The sequence below is a fragment of the Gorilla gorilla genome, chromosome 3, assembly GCF_029281585.2.
Source record: "Gorilla gorilla gorilla isolate KB3781 chromosome 3, NHGRI_mGorGor1-v2.1_pri, whole genome shotgun sequence".
NCBI classification, from domain to species: domain Eukaryota; kingdom Metazoa; phylum Chordata; class Mammalia; order Primates; family Hominidae; genus Gorilla; species Gorilla gorilla.
This window is the reverse complement of record NC_073227.2, coordinates 141,984,182-142,006,102: the sequence shown is the minus strand read 5'-3', so window position 1 is coordinate 142,006,102 and position 21,921 is coordinate 141,984,182. Positions and strand designations below refer to the sequence as shown.

The following is a 21,921-nucleotide window of genomic DNA, read 5'->3' as shown; positions in this document are numbered from 1 at the left end:
CATGGTGAAACCCTGTCTCTACTAAAAAAAAAAAAAACAGAACTTGGTCTGCTAAACAGGGATTTTTCTTTCAAAGTGATAACTCTTAGAATGTACTAATTCTAATGAGGCTATCACAACTCAGAATATTTTTAGAACATCTTTAAAGAATTACTTTTATAATTAGTCCATAAGACTCAAAAAATGTTTCATTTTTTTCTAGTTACTGAACTTAGCTAATTATTCCTATTAATAAGACTTAGTGCCATGACTTTGCATTTTTTAAAAAAATGATCACATCCAACTTCAACAAACATGTAGCCATCACCAATAGGGTCATCACCTTATGTGTTTTATATCCAAATGAAGGTTTTTTTCTCCAAAACAATTTCTTCAAAGACAGAGATTCAAATATGCCCCAAGGGGCCACAGCAGAAGAGTTTCAAAAATGTTTTGATCAGGGCCAGACATGGTGGCTCACTTCTACAATTCCAGTGCTTTGGGAGGCTGATGTGGGAGGGCAGTTTGAGTCCAGGAGTTTGAGGCTGCAATGAGCTATGATCATGTCACTGAACTCCAGCCCTGGTGACACAGCAAGATGCTTTCTCTCAAAAAAAAAATAAAAATACCAAAAATGTTTTGATCAATAGTGGTATTTATATTAAAATTAATTATTAATAGCATGTTGAAGTAATTCTTTTATGTGTGTAAAGAATTTTTTTTAACTGGGTGTGATTTTTTCCTCAAGAACATACTCAGGAGGATGGCTATGATTAAATTCTGCTAATTTTAACAATATTTTATTTATTATTTATTATAACGATATTTGTGTTTGGTTATTTCAAGTTAAAAGCACGCAGATATGCTATGATATGTTAAGAAATAGGAATTTATTGTGAGACTCCACAGAAGCTGGACTATGAGTTCTTGAGTTTTATTCTCTCTGTTGTCTCTTGCTGGCAGATCTGCTTTCACAGATGACTTCGCTTTGGTAACACCCTTGGTCCAAACAAATACAGTATTGGACAGTCTTTGGCCCAGGTGGTGGACTCTGGTCCAATCCATGAAGGATATCATTGATGGCTTGGTTTTACTGGAAGCACATGACAGTTTTTCTCTAAATGGGGCAAAATGAGATGTTCCTGAACTCCACTCACAGTGAGCTTCAGGCACATTCAGGGACAACCCCTGTTATACGTGATGTTAGGTTATACAGATACAAAGATATAGGTCATGCCTTCAAGAATCTCTCCATTGAAGTAGAATGGCAGTGCTGAGGTTAGGAGGAAGGAAAGGAAAGTATAAGTAGACAAATATTCACATAATGCTACATGCTATGTGGTATAGTTATGCCTATATATGAAATAGAAATAAATGTAAATGCAATGAAATATAAATAAAATGGTTTGGGAATAGAGAAAACAAAAATAGCTCAGAGCAGTCTGAACTATGTGAGGTATGCAGGCCCAGAGAACATGAGTATGGGACTTTCAGTCACAGCCCCCTACCTCTACCCACGCCTGAGGGCAGTTGTTTAAATTCATTTGTTCCTGACTTGCAGCCTCACCTGTTATCTTCATGTACCTAGAATTTGTGATACAAAGAACAATGTATAACCAGTCAAAAGCTTATGTTATTTCAATGTAAGTCCTTGATAAACAACTTAGGAACTGCCTCTTCTTTTCCTTTAAAAACCCACTAGTAATTGCTGCGAATTGGAGCACAGATTCAGGGCAACTTGAATCTGTGCTCCCCAGGTTGCAGTCCTTAAACTTGGCCCAAATAAACTCTCTACTTATATATTTAGTTTGCCTCAGATTTTTTCTTTAGGTCAACAGAACTGGGAAACCTAGAAGAGAAGATATTTTAAAGTCAATCAATATGTTTGCAGGTCCCTCTTCAAAAAAAAACAAAAAACAAAAAAATGCAGAAAAAGTAACAGGTAAAAGTCAATCAAGTAGAAGAAAAAACAAATTTATTTTCTGTTGCCCCAAAGAACAGAATTTGGACCAATAGTTATTTTGGCTTCAAAACAAAGGAGTTGTTTTCTAACAGCTATAGTTGTCCAAAAATAGATTAAACCAGCTGTCTGGAAAAATAGCAGGCCCTCAATCACAGAAGTTTATACAGAAGCTGTGTAATGTTAATCTTTCACAAAGTTTCATGAGTGGTATAAAAACATGAAAAACAATGATTCCCAAGGTCCTTTTCCTTTCTAAAATTTTACTCTATACTTCTGAGTTTTTTTTTCTATTTGTCTACATCAGTCGTATTACCCTTCATTCACACTTTTTAGATTGTTAAAATTCATAGTACAAAATCTACTAATAAGAGTCAAATTTGGCTTCTCTGTAGAATTAAGTGAGAGAATGAATGTAAAAGTACCTGATAGAGTGCTTAACAATTATTAGTTGAATTTGAATCAGTAAAAAATACCAAGTGAGAAGAAAAGCTTTCACTCCTTTCAGGAAGGAAGATATCTAACCACCCGGCAGCTACCCAACCACCCACATCTTATTTCTTCTCCCAGTCTTAACGGAGGGTTGAAAAATGAACTTGGGTTTGTTTGCAGGAAGGACTGCTTGAAGTACTGCCTGGAATCTTTACCTGGTTACCACTCAATTTCAGTTTCGGAACCTCTCTCTAGGATTTCCATACCCTGGACAGAGAAAATCAATAGTCTTTATAGAGTTAGAATGTCTTCCTTAAAGAGTGACTCACAGGCTTGTACCAAGAAAGCTATATAATTTCTGGAGGTTTGTGGAATGTGGAAGTTAATCTATAGACTTCTTTTGTGTTAGTTAGTTAGCAATTTGAGCAAGAGGGAAAAAAGATGAATCTGTTATTGGTCAATTTAATTTCTTGTACCAGCTTTAATTAAAGAATCAGTTGGAAATTTAGTTAAAGGTAGTATTTAAAATGGTACTTTTACTTGTTACATATGAGTTTCATGGTCCTTGCTTATGGTACCATCATTAAGATGGATTTATCAAGATTTGCTTTACAGAAGCATAGATAATAATGAAAGAATAATAGTTATATTATTTGAGCACCTACTATGTAATTTACATGTATTGTCTCTTTTACAAGACACTGTCTAGCATTTCCATTACACAGATTAAGATACCAAGGTTCCAGAGCTTGTGAATGATGGAGTCACAACTCAAAACTACATGATTTGTTCTTGCAACTCACAGTCTCAACTGTGTTAAAGAAAACCAGAGCCAGACAGCAGCTAAAGTGGTAAAAACAGATTTTATTCAGGAACTATTGCGATAGGGGGAGAGAGACCTCAAGAGTCTTTGTTGCCTATTACACAATACTGTCTTGGGTTTACTAGACAAGCTTCCTAATAGAATGGGGATGGCCAATCTTTGTCTCCTTCTCTGAGCTGCAGATCATTTTAGAATTCTCCTGAACTATCTTTCCAACATGAACAAAGGGATGGACTATTACCAGGTAGTGTCATGTGTGGGGAAACTGATTTCTGTCTAATCTCAGGTACCTTCTTGCCTTGTGCAGAGGCTCAACTTGTCTCAGCACTACTTGTTAAATAGTCATTTCTTTTCCACCAATTTGTATTACTGCCTTTCAAGCTGCTTTCAACTGATACACATAATTTTGTATTTTCATTTTATAGGAATCTGTCTTCACTGTCCCCTAAATTTAACCAGATCCCTGATATGTTCACCCATTATTGTGAATGGTTCCATATCAATATGAAGTTTCACTGGACTGGGGACTGTGTGTGTTCACTGTTGTATTCCTAGCACCTGGTACAGTACCTGCCACAGAACTGGCTCTCAATAAATATTTGCTGAATGAATGAATCAGTCCAGTTTAAGATCCATCCAGCTGTGAGTCTGTCCTGGGATCTAGATTCTACAAAATTCAACAGGTTTTATGTCTTACAGTGACTGGAAAAATGAGCTTTTCCTTTTCAGTAGCGTGGGCCCTCTCAGTCTGTTGTTATTCTCTGCATAACATTTTGAATCTTCCTGGATTCTTCTCTTTTACTTGACCTTGGCATAATTTCTACTTTCTTAAAATTGAAGTATATATTTTCTACTCTCGCTATGTCTGCATTTTAGTTCAGGTCTTTTTCCCTTTCCTTTGTTATCTTTTATATACAACATTTGTTACATGCATAAGAATATGTATAATGCAAAATAAATTATGAAGCATAATTACATTCACACCTATGAAACCACCACCGACCTGACAATGATAACATTTTCCGTCCATTGCCTCTACTTATATGCACCTCGCTACCTACTCCTCTGCCTCCACCTAAGAGTTAATCCCTATCTTGAAGTTGGGTTTCTCCTCTTCTTGCTTTGATTTTCTTTTCAAATATAATTTATTATATGTGTCAGTATTCCTAAAAATATATTCTACAGATTTACTTGTTATTGAGCTTCATAAGAATAGCTTCATACTCTGTGGTCTTCTGCAACTGGAATTTTTCATTCAACATTATGCTTCTAAGATTCATCCACACTGTTGTGTGTGGCTATGGTGCATTAATTTCATTAATGAACACAATAACATTACATTGAAAATACTGCAATTTGTCTATTCTTGTTAATATTTGTTTAGATTGTTTCCAGTGTTTTGCAATTTCAGACAGGGTTGCTACAAACATTGTTGTATGTCTCTTGGTTCATACCCACAAAGTTTCTCTAGGCCTTTTACTGAGAAGTGGACTTCTAGCTGAAAGGGTATGCAAATGTTCAACTTTAAAAGATAATACCACCTGGATGCAGTGGCTCATGCCTATAGCTCCAGCTGCTTGAGAGGCTGAGGCAGGAGGACAGCGTTGAGCCCAGGAGTTTGAGGCAAGCCTGTGCAATATAGTGAGACTCCACCTCTAAAATTTTTTTAATAGAAATCAATTTAAAAACTAAAAAGATAGTACTAAATTGTCTTCAAAGTTGTCTGCAGTCTTGCCAGTAAAATATAAAAGTCCCCATTGATCCATATCCTTTCTAACACTTGGCATAACCAGATTTATTAATCGTTCTCTTTATTAGATGTAAAATTGTGTCTCCTTTTAGTCATAATTTGTATTTCCCTGCAACAGAGTTTGAAATTGTTTCTTAAGCTTGTTGACCCTTCACGTTTCCATTTCTGTGAAACATTTGTTTGTCTTTTGCCCATTTTAAAATCGGGTTATTTGAGTTTTTCTTATTGAATTAAAGTTCTTTATATATTTGGATATAAATTATTTTTAATTACAAGCATTACCAATATTTTCTCCCAGTTTATGTCTTGCCTTTTCACTTTCTTTATAGTATCTCTTTAAACAGAAATTTTAAATTGTAATGAAGTTGAATTTATCAGTCTTTTCTATTGTAATCAGAAGTTTTAATCTTGTTTTTTTAAAAACACAGGTCTACCCCAAATTTATAAATATACTGTCTTATATAATACGTTCTTTTAAGGGTTCAGAAGCTTTGTCTTTCACATTTAAGATGCAAATGGAATTAATTTTTGTGTTCATGGTATGAAATAGGGCTCCAATTTAATTTTTTCCATATGGGTAAACAGTTATCCTAGAAGAGCATTTATTTAGACTGAAAATAGTCACATATATTGCTATTAGAGAAACGTATGCAATATAACAAAATATATGGCATTTAGAAAACATAAAATATAATACAGTAATTAGTATATATACAAATTTTAAAGAAAAGATATTGGAAGGGCATACACCAAAATGAAAACAGTGATTATCTTTGGATGGCGAGGTTGCCAATGATTTCATTTGTTTATTTTGTTCTTCTGTATATTTTCCAAATTCTATATATAGAGTATACATTGATGTATTTTTCTAAATACTGGGAAATAAGGTAGTGTCTACGGGTGATAATGTACTGTCAATGTAACTTAAAAAGAAACTATTAGTTGAAAGAGGAGCCATGAATTCAAATCTTCAAGCTTAACTTCTTTTTAAAAGCTTCTTCCGTTTCTGAGGCAAAAAAAAAGTATTGGTGGATTATGCAGTAAGTCTCAGTAGAAGGCATTAAGAGAGTTAAGTTCTGAAACCTGCGTAATTTTTCTATACATAGTTATAAAATTTTTTTCTCCCCTGAGTTGTTTGCTTTACAGGTATGTAAGCCTCTTTGGAAAATAGGATTTGGGCACTTATGTATATCATTGGAGATCTAATCATTTACTTTTGCCCAACAGCAGATAATGAAAAGACTTATAAAGCGGTATGTTTTGAAAGCACAAGTAGACAAAGAAAATGATGAAGTTAATGAAGGTAAGCATCTCCAACTTAAAAAATATCCTTTTATAACTAACTTAATGAACCTGGAAAACTTCGTGTTGAGGCATATTTTAAAAATCCAATCCCAGATTATAGTTTGGATGCCTCTAAGATGGGAGGAGGATCTTATGTTATGTTTCTAAAACTTCATCTTTTAAAATAAACAGTTATTTACAATATTGATCAGAGGCAATTTATCTCTACTCATAGTGCCCTAACTGATTCTTAGAATGTAAAGACTGACATCTTTCTAGTTTTTTAATCCTTCTGACATAAGGTAGTCAGTAGTATTGGTTACATTTTCAATGAGTTCACATTAGTGTTAACATTTTTCCAGTTAAGCAGATAAAAGAACAGTGACTCAAACAGAATTCATGTCTTCAGGAAAACCTCTGTTTTGTTGTTCAGAAACACATGTTTAACCTGCTTTTCCTGTCTGGTGCTTCTCTTTTGAATTTCACTTTCCCCCCTGCCTCCTTACTTTAAGCAAGCTTATTTTTTAAGGCATATTTGAGGCAGGGCATCTGTCTGGACTATAAAAATTTTTTACCAAAGTCTAGGATGTAGAGCTAAACACAGGCCCAGAGTTGGAAAGAAATCAACCAGGGAGAAATAAGTTGCCCTAAAAATGGAAACTGTACCTTCCAACACCAATGAGATGCCACTAAATCTATCTACACTGATAAAAGAGGAAAGGGCTGAACTTAAAATTGTTCATAGGCTTTGAAGCCATTACTTGATTAATACAAGGAATCCGTTTTAAATGTAAATCAATCCAATAGTGTATGTATGTAGAAGAGAAACCTGTGAATTTATAATTGATAACTAGCAAAAATCTAATCATGGTGACCTAATCAAACTGTCTCAGGAGGAAGGATTGGAATGAGGTTGTAGTTTAGAAAGCAGAAGTCTGATGAGTTGTACCGTAATCTCCACGGGGGGTGGGGAGGGAGGAACAAAGTGGGAAGAACTGTATGGCTAAAACGGCATAAAAAACAAGAAGCATTTCCCAAGCCCTTGCACAAAAGGGGAAAATCAATGAGAATTTGGAGTTTTGAACAAAGTTCTTACTAAGAAAATGTGTCATATAACCTCCTCATTTAATTAATCAGGAAACTAAAATCTGAAGAATTTGAGTAACTTGTGTTTCCTGAATTGGCAGATTAAATATTTAATACAACACATAGGTTGTAGTCTCCCCATGAGTCGGGGACAAGGAAGAAAGGATAGTAGAAGGTGAAGTAGGGCAGGGGGTCTTCTGCGGTACTGAATGGTGTGAGAATCCACTCCTTCCACTGAAGTCTGCCTCATGATTTCAAATAAGATCAGTTTATTCGTTTTATATTGCCATATGCCAAAGGAAGCACTTTTTTTTTTTGCCACAAAAGGGCTCCTCAAATGTTTTGTGTATATTCCTGAGAGTTAGAATTCTTTTCAAATAAAAATGCTCTGACTTTTATATAATAGAAGAATATTGAAATTATACTTTAAAGCATGTTAAAGATACCAGGAAATATCATCAAAGGTGTGTTTTAAATGCCATTTTATTATAAAAACCTAAGTCAATGGTTTGAAGAATCATTTCTTAGATTCAAGGTAAATTCTTGCTCCAGCATTCACTTTTGAAGGTCAGTGGTTTATCTACATTACAGTCACTTGCAAGAGAATCCAGTGTTTCTTTTCTTTTCTTTTTTAACCAAATACTGCCTCTCCTTGAAGAGAATCCAGTTTTTAATTACAATATACGTATGCTCAAAATACTGCCAAACTGAATTGTGGGAGCAATTTATTTTTATAGCCCAAACTCTCCTATTCTCTTCAGGAATATATTGTCAGTGGTATCATATCTAAACTCCTCAATTGCACTGTTGCTTGTTACTTCCTTACGCATTAGTCCTTTGCGCTGGACAAACTAATGTCTTCATGTCCATTGCCATTGCCTTCCCTAATAAACACTCCTTACTCTTTTTTCTTTCTTTCCCTTACTTCATATTTGCCTTAAAATTATTTGCCTGTCAGATAGATTGATTCATTTTTAGTAAAATTTAGTTTTTCTAGGATTCCCTTTGATCCTAGCAATGGGAGATATTTGATGCAGGTGTCAACCTTTACACTTGAAAGAAACAAAGGGACTCCCTTGTAGTCAGAAAGGAGATATCTTGGCTATAGATCAGTTAACAGAGAATCACCTTATGTTAAAATGTAGGTCAACAAAAGGACAATACTTTAAGCTGAGTGTTACTTTAAAAAATATAGCTGGACTATTTTTATAGCTTTTTTCAAAGGTCAGTATACCTTTAAAGACAGATGTTTCTTAAATATCTTAAAGAAAAAACTTTGAAGTAGCTACCTTGGAGAACTTATGAAGCAAATACATTGATATTGTAAGAATTTCACTCTTTGTTCTTTTCTAAATCCAAAGAGCAACTTACCAATAATTTTTTAATATCAATACTATAGGTGAATTAAAAGAAATCAAGCAAGATATCTCCAGCCTTCGTTATGAACTTTTGGAAGACAAGAGCCAAGCAACTGAGGAATTAGCCATTCTAATTCATAAACTTAGTGAGAAACTGAATCCCAGCATGCTGAGATGTGAATGATGCAGCAACCTGGATTTGGCTTTGACTATAGCACAAATGTGGGCAATAATATTTCTAAGTATGAAATACTTGAAAAACTATGATGTAAATTTTTAGTATTAACTACCTTTATCATGTGAATCTTTAAAAGTTAGCTCGTAATGGTTTTATTGTTTTATCACATGAAAATGCATTTTATTTGTCTGCTTTGACATTTACAGTGGCATACCATTGTGTTGAAAAGCCCAATATTACTATATTATTGAAATTTTTATTCATTTTAGAGTAAACTCCACATCTTTGCACTACCTGTTTGCCTCCAAGAGACTATCAGTTCCTTGGGGACAGGGACCATGTCTTATTCATCTTTGTGTCTCCAGCATCTAGTACAGTGCCTGGTATATAGTAGGTGCTCAATAAATGTTGAAACCAACTGAACTGCCAACAAAATAAAAATAAAAAGTCCTCACTATGTAGCATACCTTCCCTTGTCCAAGTTCTGAAGAGGTTTTTTTTTTTTTTAATAGAAACTGAAGAAATTTTACAACCAGCTATGACTTGGTAAGACATTCTTAGAATTTTAGGTGTCACTGATAATCCTAGAACCATTGAGCCCCGAGTGAAGAATTTAACAACAAAATGGGTTAATGAAAAATATAATTACATTATATATTTAAGTTTCATAGAATTATTTAAAACAACACATTAAAGATTTTTCTAAAATATAGACTGCTTGCTTTCTGTCTTAGACTTACGTTTGTTGTTTTTCAGTAATGTGATTTTCTTTTAAGTTGGGGGTTATGCAGGGTTGTCATTTTGTTATAACCATCTAATTTCTGCCTCTGCTGCTTTAATGCTAAATGAGATATCAACAGCTGACTTCATATCTCACCCGTGAGCTCCCTGCTGAGTTTTGGAGGGTCTGCTCATGGGAAGAAATAGGAAAGAGCAATGACTATGGGCGTACTTGGAAAGACATGGCCAAGCATCCCCAGGTGTGTTTCAGTTCCTTTTGGGGCATTTCTTGCCATCGTTGCTTACAATGATTGACATCTTTGTTTCTTATCAAAGGATTCCAATTCCACTTTCTATATAAAATATATTGTGATATATCTACATATGCCTTATTACATAATTGTGCTGAATGCTGGTAATATCTGCAATGCCTCTTGACTTTAATGGGAAAAGGCATGCAGACCAGTAAGTTCCCCAGTCACTTCAGAGACTATAAAACACTCAAAGCATTTTTTAACCAGCTAGGTTTAAATCTCTCATAGAGTTATGTTTAACATCCTGAGTCTCTTCAGTCAGTTGCTGTCAAGTCGTATAGGAATACGAATTGTGATCATAGATCGAAGATTTTCAGAGGTCCTTAAAACCAACTAAATACATGCTACTTTAAAATCATTGCTATCACGCAGAAAAGCTCTTTAGACATTAAGACAGAAATAAGTGTTAAATGGAACTACATAAAGCTCTTTAAAGATTATTTCTTAATTTCTACTTTTTGGGAGTTAAATTAAGAAAGGAACTTTATAAATGTTTTGCTACCATTGTAGAACACTTCATTAACTTTTGTGCCATGCTAAGAGTATTCGTCTTAAACATTTTTCAAACTTTATATACTTTATGTTGTGTCTCAGAACTGAATAAAATATTGAATTTTTCCATTGTTATATGTTACCATATGTTAAGATAGTAAAGATACAAAGTTTCTATTATAGATGTTTCTGATAGTTTTATAGTATGGTCCAGGATTCCAAGTGTGAAAAGTTTTTGCTTATAGCTATGGAACTGAATATTTTGTAATTTTCTTCTTTGCGGTTGGAAAAAATGTTGAATGAAAAAGTGGCCGATTCAGCTGGGGACATTCAGCCTAAGATCCTTGGAATCTGAAGATCAGAGAAGTATGAAGATAAGCCTCATGGTATCCACACCATGTGGATAAAAAGCTGACTTTTTTTTTTTTTTTTGTCCATGCCCCTCACAACTGTAGAGCTCTTAACAGGCATTTTTTCTTTATTTACTATGTACAAACTGGTATAGTTTTAATATCTCATCTTTTTCCTTATTCATCATTTCAAGGTGTTGTTTCAGAAGAAGGTGTGATGACAAGCTGTAGTGAGTGTGGTTGATGTTTTTGATGCCCTGCCCAGATGCCCTCTACTGGACCAGTGCACCTGTCTCCCAGATTCTCCTGTGCAGTTCCTAGCCAATCACTTCCCCTGGAGAATTGCCCTCAGCTAAGAAGAAGCAGCCTTGCTCGGGATGTGATGCCTCCGCCTCCCCATGGCCAGTGACTGATGGGTGGGGGCACAAAGGGCTGGCCCCTTGTCTCAAGGTGGGGCCAACTATTCGGTGCAGTTCATGCTCCAGAGCTCCTGAAAGGATTAGGGTGATGCCAGACTCAAGCTGAGATGAAATCCTGGTTTAGATTCTTCCTCTGCCTTTTCCAGTTTCCTTCCTTCCCTTTTTCCAGAGAGCATCCCCTTAATGAGTCACCACATCCAAATCTTATTAGGTTTTGCTTTTAGGGAACTCACACTAAGCCATAAGGCATTAATGTGGTAGCATACGCTTGAGATGAGGATTAGTCGAGGGGATTGCTGTCAGAATTAGTCCTTCACTTGAGGATAAAGATAGCTCTGGGTCAGCAAGTCTTTTCCCTAGTCACTTTTAACAGGTAACTTTGGGAAAACAAACCTCAAAGAAGTTGTTGGGGCAACTCAGAGAAGGGAGCATTTAAACAGGACCAAAAACAACTTTATAGAAAAAAACATTAATTAAAGGATTGTCAAAGCCCCAGGACTCTTTTTTCCTTGGGACAGCTCTCATTTTTTACCTCCTTGCTATTCTTATTTTTTTCTTGTTTACAGATAAAAGAAAGCAACACTCAAACTGCTTCTTAGACTTATTGTTTGAAAAGTTGGGTACTTTGTAAGTGCCTGCTGTATTGAATTTACAGAGCACCCGTGACTTTATGGAAGTCACAATCTGTTGAAAAGTTTGGGTTCTTAGACTTGAAATAATGAGAAAACTTTGAAAAATGGTACACAGTATCTTTACAGAGTTTATGCACAATAAAAACAAAAATGATACGTTGTGATTATTAAAAGCAAATTTGGTACAATTTAGGATAACTATCTTACCCAATATGTCAATATATTTATATTTCAAATGTGCAAGACAAGTGAAAGCAGCTTTTGTAAATGGGAAGATAAATTGTCTTATGGACAATGTCTAAAGAGAACTGAAGCCACACTAATGACTGTGGTATGGGACAAACCATTTAACTTCTCTGGTCTTCATAAATAGTTCAGGCAAACAGGGTTATGCTACATCAGGGGTTCCTAGTCCCTGGAGCTCATAGAGGTGTTTTAGCAGGTTAATGTCATCATCCAAGGTGGTAATCTTTCTTTGTGTCTTTTTAAATTTTTTAAATAAAGTTTTTAAAATACATTTTTAGAGGCGGGTCTCACTATGTTGTCCAGGCTAGTCTTGAACTTTCGGCCTCAAGCAATCCTCCTGCCTCAGCCTCCCAAAATCAGGCTGGGCACAGTGGTGCACACCTGTAATCGCAGCACTTTGGGACGTTGAAGCAGGTCGATGGCTTCAGTTCAGGAGTTCAAGACCAGCAGGGCAACATGGTGAAACTGTCTCTACAAAAAATACAAAAAAAATTAGCCTGGCATGGTGGCATGTTCTGTGGTTCCAGCTACTCAGGAGGCTGGGGTGAGAGGATAACTTGAGCCCAGGAAGTTGAGGCTGCAGTGGGCTGGTTCACGCTACTACACTCCAGCCTGGGTGACAAAGTGAACCACCCCCCGCAAAAAAAAAAAAAAAAAAAAAAAAAAAAATCTAAAATGGGTGTTTATAACTTTGTTCGGTTTAAAAAAGAGTTTGAGAATTTCTAAATTTATACCATGTGTTAGGGGAAACTAATGTTTTTACTCATGACTCAGTCACTCAGCTGACCACCACTAGCGTGTTGATGGTTTTAACTTTAATGCAGTTTAAATTGCTTTTATTTTTAGCCATAAATTGTTTAACTTATACTCATAATGGTTGCTTTAGCACCATAACATAAGGTTATAAATTACTGAGGTGCATGGTAATTCTGCAAATTTGTCTCTAAAGTGGTCTTTGTCACATCTGAGAGGCAGTCATCTTCTGTTGAGTTTTATAAAAACCACCAAGATGTCTCTGATACCCTAAAACATCTTTAAAAAGAGGACACACAGTGGTAATTTAACTTGACATTTTCTTTATTGTGAATAAAAATTCCTCACCCTGCTAATTAATTATTTGAGGAATACTTAAAATTAGTAGGTTGAAATCTTTACTAATCATTTAGAAACAAAACATAGTATGTACTTTAAAAATAATAAATTGCATTTTTAGATGCAAAATCAAAGAATTTCAAATATCATATTATGCAAACTTTTTGTATTGTTTTGATGCTATATCATAGCCTCATTTCACTGTTTTAAAATAAATTTGAGCTTCAAAATAAACTTTTACTTTCCTTCTACACAATTAATTGAACAGTGGACATCACTTGCTAAATGGAAAGTAAGCACTGCCAGCATTGTCTGTTTTTGGTGTTGTTTTTTTTTTACCTATTTATTAGAACCATAGTATTTCTTCATTATTAATTTGTATGAACTATTTTTTAAGATATTAACTCTTTTCTCCTATATTTTTGTTTTCATTTAAACATTGTTGTGACATATTGAAATGTTTATCTTTACTTTTCATTTTTTTTAAGTTAGTTTTTTGTTTGTTTTTTAGAGATGGGGCCTTGCTATTTTGCCCAGGCTGGATTGTTGGGCTCAAGCAATCTTGAGCCTCAGCCTTCAAATAGCTGAGACTACAGGCATGTAACACCATATCTGCTTTTTTCCTTTGTGGTTTCTTCTATTCCTTTTGAGATCAGTTTCCTTCTGTTATGGGCTGAATTGTGTCCCCTCAAAACTCATGTTAAAGTCCTCGCCTTCAGTATCTCAGACTATAACTATAGTTGGAGATAGGGTCTTTAAAGAGGTAATTAATTTAAAATGAGATAATATAACTGGTGTGCTTATAAAAAGACAAGATAAGACACAGACAGACATAGAGGGAGGACCATGTGAAGACACAGGGAGAAGATGGCGATCTACAAGCCAAGAAGAGAGGCCTCTGAAGATTGGTTTTATTCCCTGCTGACACCTTGATCTATGACTTCTAGACTCCAAGACTGTGAGAAAATAAATTTCTGTTGTTGAAAAGCCTCCCAGTGTGTAGTACTTTGCTATGGCAGCCCTAGCAAACTAATACTATATCCTCCAACCTCCAAAATCCTGTAAAATGCTATACAATTCTATTTTCTTCTATCTTTTCTATGGCTTTATTTTTCAGTTGACTTCTAAAATTTATTTGTATTTTTTTCTTGAATCTAAATTGATATATATTTCCCCCAAATTGCTGAACAGCTAACTCATCTACATGTATTGTGTATTTTAATGTGGAATTATTTTAGCCTCAGAGAAATAATTGTCTAGAACATAGGGAAAACTTTTTCAGATATTGCTGCAGTAAATAACTTCTCTTCTTAAGAAGCACCTCTTCTCAGGGATTTAATTCTTTTTGTTTCACAATTATTTGTGAACTCTTTCCTGGAAAACCACAGTGGCTCATGTCTGTAATCCCAGAACTTTGGGAGGCTGAGGTGGGCGGACCACTCGAGCCCAGGAGTTCAATACCAGCCTGGGCAACATGGCAAAACTCCATCTCTACAAAAAAAAAAAAAAAAGAAAAAGAAAAACCACAAGAATCAGAAAAGTAGCTGTATCTGAACTTATCTGTATTTCCCCAGGCAGAGCTCTATGCACATTAAGGAAGGACTGATGAAAGTGAGTCAAAGAATGTCAGCTCTTAAATCCTGGGTCACTATGGGTCAGTAGTAGTCTGTGGGGCCCTGAGAGTCAGGGGTGGTTCCTGAGGCCTTTTCACAGCTGTCTGCAATTTTGAAACTATTTTCATAACACTAAGTTGTGATTTACCGTTTCACTCTGCCGACATTTGCACTGATGGTACCGAAACAATGGTGGTTAATACTGCTAGTGCTTAAGCATAAATCAAAATAGTGGCTCCAAACTGTACTAGTAGACACCATATTCTATATAACATGCACTGATAGGAAACAAAAATCATTTCATATAAAAATGTTCTTAACGAAGCAGCAACATTGTTAATATTATCTTTTTTTCTTTTTTCTTTCTTCTGATTCAGCCCTCATTTATTACATCTTAACTCTTGAATATGTCTTTTTAAATGTTCTACGTGATGACATAAGGAGTATGTATAAAATCCTTCTACTGAATACTGAAATACATTAGTTGTCTCAAGGAAAAGCACTTGTGGGATTGAGCTGCTAGCTGAACTTCCTGCTTTTTTCATGGGACACTTTTTATTTGAAGGAATTACTCACAAATTATGATTATTCAGACTTAGATATTTGGCATTTACTTTCTTGTGAATTCAAGAAGGGAACCTATCAGTTCAAGGAAAACAATCGACATTTGTTGCCAATGTGTAAATTTCAAACTTTCAAGCACAAATTTGAATTTTGGAAAATATGTATTCACCATCTAAGTTTGACAGATCTCCCATAGTCGGGACTTTACTGATGAGATCCATGGTGATACTAACAGATGGAATTTTTTGATGTTGTGTAACAAAGTCACATTTCACATTGCAACTAACCTTTCAAAAAACTACTACTTGTTGAGTTTGGACCAAATTTTCTTCATATACATGAACAAAAACAACATATAACAATAGGTTGAATGCAGTAGCAGATTTGAAGCTCCTCCTGTCTACTATTAAAATGGACAGAAAATAGATTTGCGCACAGTACCAGTTATTTTATTTTTTTATTTTGGAAAATTTTTTTTCATGAAGATATTTGTCATAGGTTTTTAAAAAACACTAATTGTTTTCAGTTCTAATGTCTAATATGGTAAAAATCAATAGGTAACTCATATAAACAAATGGTCTTTATACTTTCCAAAGCAATCTACAGATTCAGTGCAATTCCCATCAAAATATTACTACTTTTCACAGAACTAAAAAAAAAAATTCTAAAATTCATATGGAACCAAAAGACAGCCTGAATAGCCAAAGCAATAATAAGCAAAAAGAACAAATCTGGAGGCATCACGTTACCACACTTCAAATTATACTGCAAGGCTAGTTACCAAAACAGCATGGTACTGGTAAAAATAAATAAATAAATAAATAAATAAAGACGCATAGGCCAATGGAACAGAATAGAGAACCCAGAAATAAAGCCAAGTACTTACAGTCAACTGATCTTCAACAAAGCATACAAAAACATAAATTGGGAAAAGGGCGCCCTATTCAATAAATGGTGCTGGGAAAACTAGTTTAGCCACAGGTAGAAGAATGAAACTGGATTCCCATCTCTCACCTTATACAAAAATCAACTCAAGATGAATCAAAGACTTAAATCTAAGACCCGAAACCACAAAAATTTTAGAAGATAACATTGGAAAAACTCTTTTGGACATTAGCCAAATGCAACAAAAACAAAAATAAATAAATGGGACCTAAATAAACTAAAAAGCTTCTGCACAGCAAAAGAAATAATCAGTGAACAGCCCATAGAGTAAAAGAAAATATTTTCAAACTGTGCATCTGATAAAGGACTTGTACCTAGAATCTACAAGGAACTCAAACAAATCAGCTAGAAAAAAACAATCCCACCAAAAAGTGGGCAAAGGACATTTTTTCAAAAGAAGATATACAAATAGCCAACAAACATGAAAAGATGCTCAACATCACTAAATCACCAGGGAAATGCAAATTAAAACCACAGTGAGATACCACCTTACTCCTGCAATAATGGCCATGAGGCAGGCGGATCACGAGGTCAGGAGTTCGAGACCAGCCTGGCCAACATGGCAAAACCCTGTTTCTACTAAAAATACAAAAATCAGCCAGGCGTGGTGGTGGGCACCTGTAATCCCAGCTACTCGGGAGGCTGAGGCAGGAGAATCACTTGAACCCGGGAGCCGGAGGTTGCAGTGAGCCGAGATAGTGCCATTGCACTCCAGCCTGGGGGACAAGAGCAAGACTCTGTCTCAAAAAAAAAAAAAAAATATTTAGAAAATATATGTTGGCGTCGACATGGTGAAAAGGGAACACTTTTGCACTGCTTGGGGGATATATCTTTTGGCAGCAACTTGGATGGAGCTGGAGGCCATTATTCTAAGTGAAGTAACTTAGGAATAGAAAACCAAATACTGCATGTTCAGTTATGAGGATGCAAAGACATACGGAGTGATATAATGGATTCTGGGAACTCCAGGTAGGGAGGAGATTGGGAACGGGGTGAGGGATAAAATACTACATATTGGGTACAGTGTACACTGGTGGGTGACGGGTACACTAAAATCTCGGAATTCGCCACTCAAGAGCTCATCCATGTAACTAAAACCCGCCTGTACACCCAAAACTATTGAAATAAAAAAACATTAAAAATGAGAGAAAACCCACAAAAAGCAAATGGTCTTTGTGCTCCTCAACGGTTTTTAAGAGTTTTGTAAATAAGTCCTAAGGCCAAAAGTCTGAGAACCGCTGCTGTAAGATAGCACCTATAACGGTGGAACCTAATTCTTTGTGGGACCCTTTCCAATGTCAGAGTGAAATCGGTCAGAATCTAGCAGGCTTAACTAGTTTTTTCTACAGCGATAAGGAAAGAAGTCCAGTATTAGCCCTGGGCCGCGGTGAGGGTGGAGCCAAGACTGCGTCTGGGGTCTCTGTGGAAACCGCCCTGTATGGGTCTCCCGGACCTCGCCTCTTTGGTTCCTCTCCGCCTCTGATTGGAACACGCTGTCAGTGGGCGGTGCTTCGGGAAAGGGGCGGGCCTTCATGTTCGTCCAGGAGCCCCTCGCAGCAGCGTACTGACGTCACGCAGGACGCCACTGCCCTGTCGCCCCGCCTGTGCAGCCCAGGGCCTAGGCGCGGTAGCTGGGGCTGGCTTTTGAGGGGCGCGGGCAGCCTTCTAACTGGGTCGGGGGCCTGCGGGCCCGAAGCCTCTGTCCCTCCTGTTCTTGTCCGGCGCTGGTTAGCCCCTCCGCGTAGTCAATCATGGATCTGATTTTAAACCGAATGGATTATCTGCAGGTAAACCCAAGGGATGGGGCGGGCGCCGCGCTGGGCAAGCCCAGCACCCGGAGAGGATTCCTTCCTTCCACTGACGAAAGTCTGGGTCGCCAGGAGCTGGTGCGGAGGCGAAGGAGCCGGGCTGGGTGCCGACCTCTCAGCACCCCGCCTTTGGGCAGCTCCCTTTCGTCTGTGACGGTCCGAAGGGACCGGGGAAAAGCGGCGCAAGCCCCCACGGTACTGGCTTCTGCCGGGTCCTGAGGATGCTCTGAAAATGTGACACTGTCTCATCCCGGATTCCCCCCAGGGCCCTTCTCCTCCTCCCTAGCCGTGGCTGCCTGAGGGCCTCTAATCCTCAATCTCCATCTCTACCCGGACCCTTTTGCGGAGCACCAGGCACTTGTTTCTTACTGTGAGCTGTACCGCACCAGGCAGATCATAGTAGAAGCAATGAAAACCGGGCCGGGGGCAGTGGCTCACGCCTGTTATCCCAGCACTTTGGGAGGCCGAGGCGGGCGGATCACCTAAGGTCAGCAGTTCGAGACCAGCCTAGCCTACATGGTTAAACCTCGTCTCTACAAAAAGTACAAAAATTAGCCCGGTGTGGTGGCGGGCGCCTGTAATCCCAGGTACTCGGGAGGTTAAGGCAGGAGAATCGCTTGAACTCGGGAGGCGGAGACTGCAGTGAGCTGACATCATGCCACTGCACTCCAGCTGGGGCGACAGAGCGAGACTGTCTCGAAAGGGGGAAAAAAAGCAATGACAACAGTTTAATGTGCATCTAGCTTATTCTAAGAATTTAGCATACCTACCAACATATTTAATCCTCATAAGAATTTGCAAAGTAGACAATATTATAAATGAGGATCTAAGGGGTTAGAGAAGGCAAGTAATTTGCTTAATAGCTAAAAATTAGGGAGTTGCTATTTGAATCAAAGTCTCGGACTCCAGAACTGGTGTCTTTTTGTTACACTACACTGCCTTTCAGAATTTCTTTCAGACCTAAAATTCTCTCTACCCCAATTCCTCATCATATTTTTAGGCCATCTCATTTTAGCTAATGGTACAAATGTTTGCCCAGTCAATTTTCTAGGGGTTTATGCTATGTACTTCCATATCCAACTGGTCACCACATCTTGCTGCTTTTAAATCCCAAATATCTCTTGAATCTGTCCCATATCTTCCATCTCTATTACCCTCATTTGGGTTCTCATCTTCTCTTGCTTGAATAATTGAAATAACCTCCAAATTGGGCTCCTGAACTCCAGCTTCATCTCCCTCCAAGCCATCCTTCACATCACTTGCTAGATTGATGTTTCAGAAATACAAATCTAAGCAGATGACTTTAATACAATTTTCTGGAATGCAGAATAAAGTCATTTATACTATATGAACGTTTTATCATGATGTGTTGTTTTCACCAATTCCTCTCCCATTGGTCCCATCCTCTTCTCCTAACTATACACCAGCAGTGACAGTTCCCTGCTGCTTTCATCCTCTGTATTTTTTTGTAAAATAATCTTCACCTGTTAGATTGGATGTTATGGCCATTATCATATTTGGTATTTTAGCAGAAATCTTCTTTTTTTTTTGAGACAGGGTCTTGTTCTGTCACGCAGCCAGTCTGGAGTACAGTGGCATGATCATGACTCACCACAGCCTCAAATTCCTGGACTCAAGTTATCCTCCTGCCTCAGCCTTGCAAGTAGTTGGGCCTGCAGGCATGCACCACCATGCCTAGCTAATTTTTTATTTTTTGTAGAGACAGAGTCTCCCTGTGTTGTAGAGACAGAGTCTCCCTGTGTTGCCTAGATGGTGTTGAACACCTGGGCTCAAGTGATCCTCCCACTTCAGCCTCCCAAAGTGCTGAGATTACAGGCATGAGCCACTGCATGTGGTCTTCCATTGCATTTTTAATAACTATAATCTATTTTCAAAGTTCTTGAATCACTGTGCTGAACAACTGTATGCAGTTGGAAAAGAAGGCTTCTAGAGATACTTTTTAGTAAAGCATCTTGCCAGTCATCTTACACAACTATTTTTGGCTTGACAACTTTATAGGATAAATTTTACTATTTTGGTTGTTTCCTGTATGTATTCTGACTAATATGACATATCTCATTAGAAAATAAATTAATTACTGATAATAGTTATATCACTAATTTCAGTTTAACAGAAAGGTTCACTATAACTTAAGTTATTTTAATCTCTGTAGTAACTTCAAATTAAATTCACTAGGCATCTGCTGTTTTTCTTTAGGTGGGAGTAACATCTCAGAAGACTATGAAGCTAATTCCTGCCTCAAGACACAGAGCTACACAAAAGGTACTGTATAGATTCTGATTTCTCCACTATTCCCTAGCAGTGACAGAGGAGAGGCTCCTATTTCCTTCTTTATTATTAAGTTATTCTCTTAAAAATGCTAATGTTAAAATGGAAATGAATTTTTTAATTTGAGCAGAAATTGGAATACCAAGGGACATTAATAGACAATAATTTTCTTGGACATTAAAATTATTATATACCATTAGTAAATAGTGTAGGCAAACTTAAAAACCATACTCCATTTTTCTGTGTATCAGATGTGTATATGAAAAAAGAAATATAAAGCAGAATAAGATATCAAGAAAATGTTCTCTTTAAACTTTCTCATATTTTAAAGTCATTAAATATTTTGATGTTAAACTGTACTTAACTAACAATATTGATTATGTTTAAAGAAATGTTGATCCTATGATTTCCACAAAACAATTATAGTTTCTTAGTAGACTAGCCAAATATTTTAATAGCTGCAAAAAATACTTTATCCTGATATATAAACATTTTAGCAAGATGAATCAACAATTACACATAGTACTAGAAGTCCTAGCCAGAGCAATTATACAAGAAAAAGAAATAAAGTGCATCCAGATTGGAAAGGAGAGTCAAATTATCTCTGTTTGCCGATGACATGATCCTATATATAGAAAAACCTAAAGACTCTACCAAAAAACTCTTAGAACTGGCAAATGAATTCAGTAAAGTTGCAGGATACAAAATTAATATACTGAAATTAGTAATGTTTCTATACACAACAAACTAGCTGAAAAAGAAATCAAGAACACAATCCCAATTATAATAGATAAAAGATAAAATATTTAGGAATAAATTAACCAAGGAAATGAAAGACCTCTATAAAAAAAACTGTAAAACACTGATGAAAGAAATTAAAGAGGATACCAACAAATGGAAAAACATCCCATGTTCATGGATTGGAAGAATTAATTTTGTTAAAATAACAATACAACCCAAAGCAATCTACAGATTCAATGCAATCTCTATCGAAATACCAATGTCATTTTTCACAGAAAGAGAAAAAAAATCTTAAAATTTGTATGGAACCACAAAGACCCCAAATAGCCAAAACAATCCTGAGTAAAAGGAACAAAGCTGGGGCATTACACTACCAGATCTCAAAATATACTACAAAGCTGTAGTAACCAAAACAGCATAATACTGGCATAAAAACACAGAGACACAGAGAACATAAAACGGAATAGAGAACTCAGAAATTAATCCACGTATCTACAACCAACTGATTTTTGACAAAAGAGCCAAGAACAGCCCCTGGGGAAAGACAGCCTCTTCAATAAATGGTGCTGGGAAAACTGAATATTCATATGCAGAAGGATGAAACCAAGACTCCCACCTCTCACCCCATATAAAAATGAACACAAAATGGATCAAAGACCTAAATGTGGCCAGGTGTGGTGGCTCACACTTGTAATCTCTGCAGTTTGGGAGGCCAAGGCGAGTGGATCACTTGAGGTCAGGAGTTCAAGACTAGCCTGGCCAACATGGTGAAACCCTATCTCTACTAGAAATACAAAAAAATTAGCTTGTCATTGTGGCAGGCACCTGTAATCCCAGCTACTCAGG

The 21,921-nt window shown here is 36.7% G+C and overlaps 2 protein-coding genes across 8 annotated transcripts in view; both read left to right on the top strand.

Annotated features, from left to right (window-relative positions):
- The window catches only part of TRPC3 (transient receptor potential cation channel subfamily C member 3), a 77,070-nt gene extending 65,120 nt beyond the window's left edge, over positions 1-11,950 (top strand). For 4 of the 6 annotated variants that reach the window (XM_055385162.2, XM_031009930.3, XM_004040349.5 and 1 more), the window contains 2 exons: positions 6,172-6,247; positions 8,714-11,950. In XM_055385162.2, coding sequence (XP_055241137.1) covers positions 6,172-6,247; positions 8,714-8,856 — 219 coding nt within the window. In that variant the 3' untranslated portion in view covers positions 8,857-11,950. Of the gene's footprint in view, positions 1-6,171; positions 6,248-8,713 lie in introns of those variants that run through there. The other 2 variants (XR_010133486.1, XM_063705521.1) reach the window with 2 other exon arrangements.
- Positions 11,951-17,761: 5,811 nt separating this feature from the next.
- The window catches only part of BBS7 (Bardet-Biedl syndrome 7), a 46,514-nt gene continuing 42,354 nt past the window's right edge, over positions 17,762-21,921 (top strand). The window contains exons 1-2 of one of the 2 annotated variants that reach the window (XM_055385160.2): positions 17,762-18,024; positions 20,263-20,328. In XM_055385160.2, the coding sequence (XP_055241135.1) occupies positions 17,989-18,024; positions 20,263-20,328 (102 nt within the window). In that variant the 5' untranslated portion in view covers positions 17,762-17,988. The remainder of the gene's footprint in view (positions 18,025-20,262; positions 20,329-21,921) is intronic. The other variant, XM_063705519.1, reaches the window with a different exon arrangement.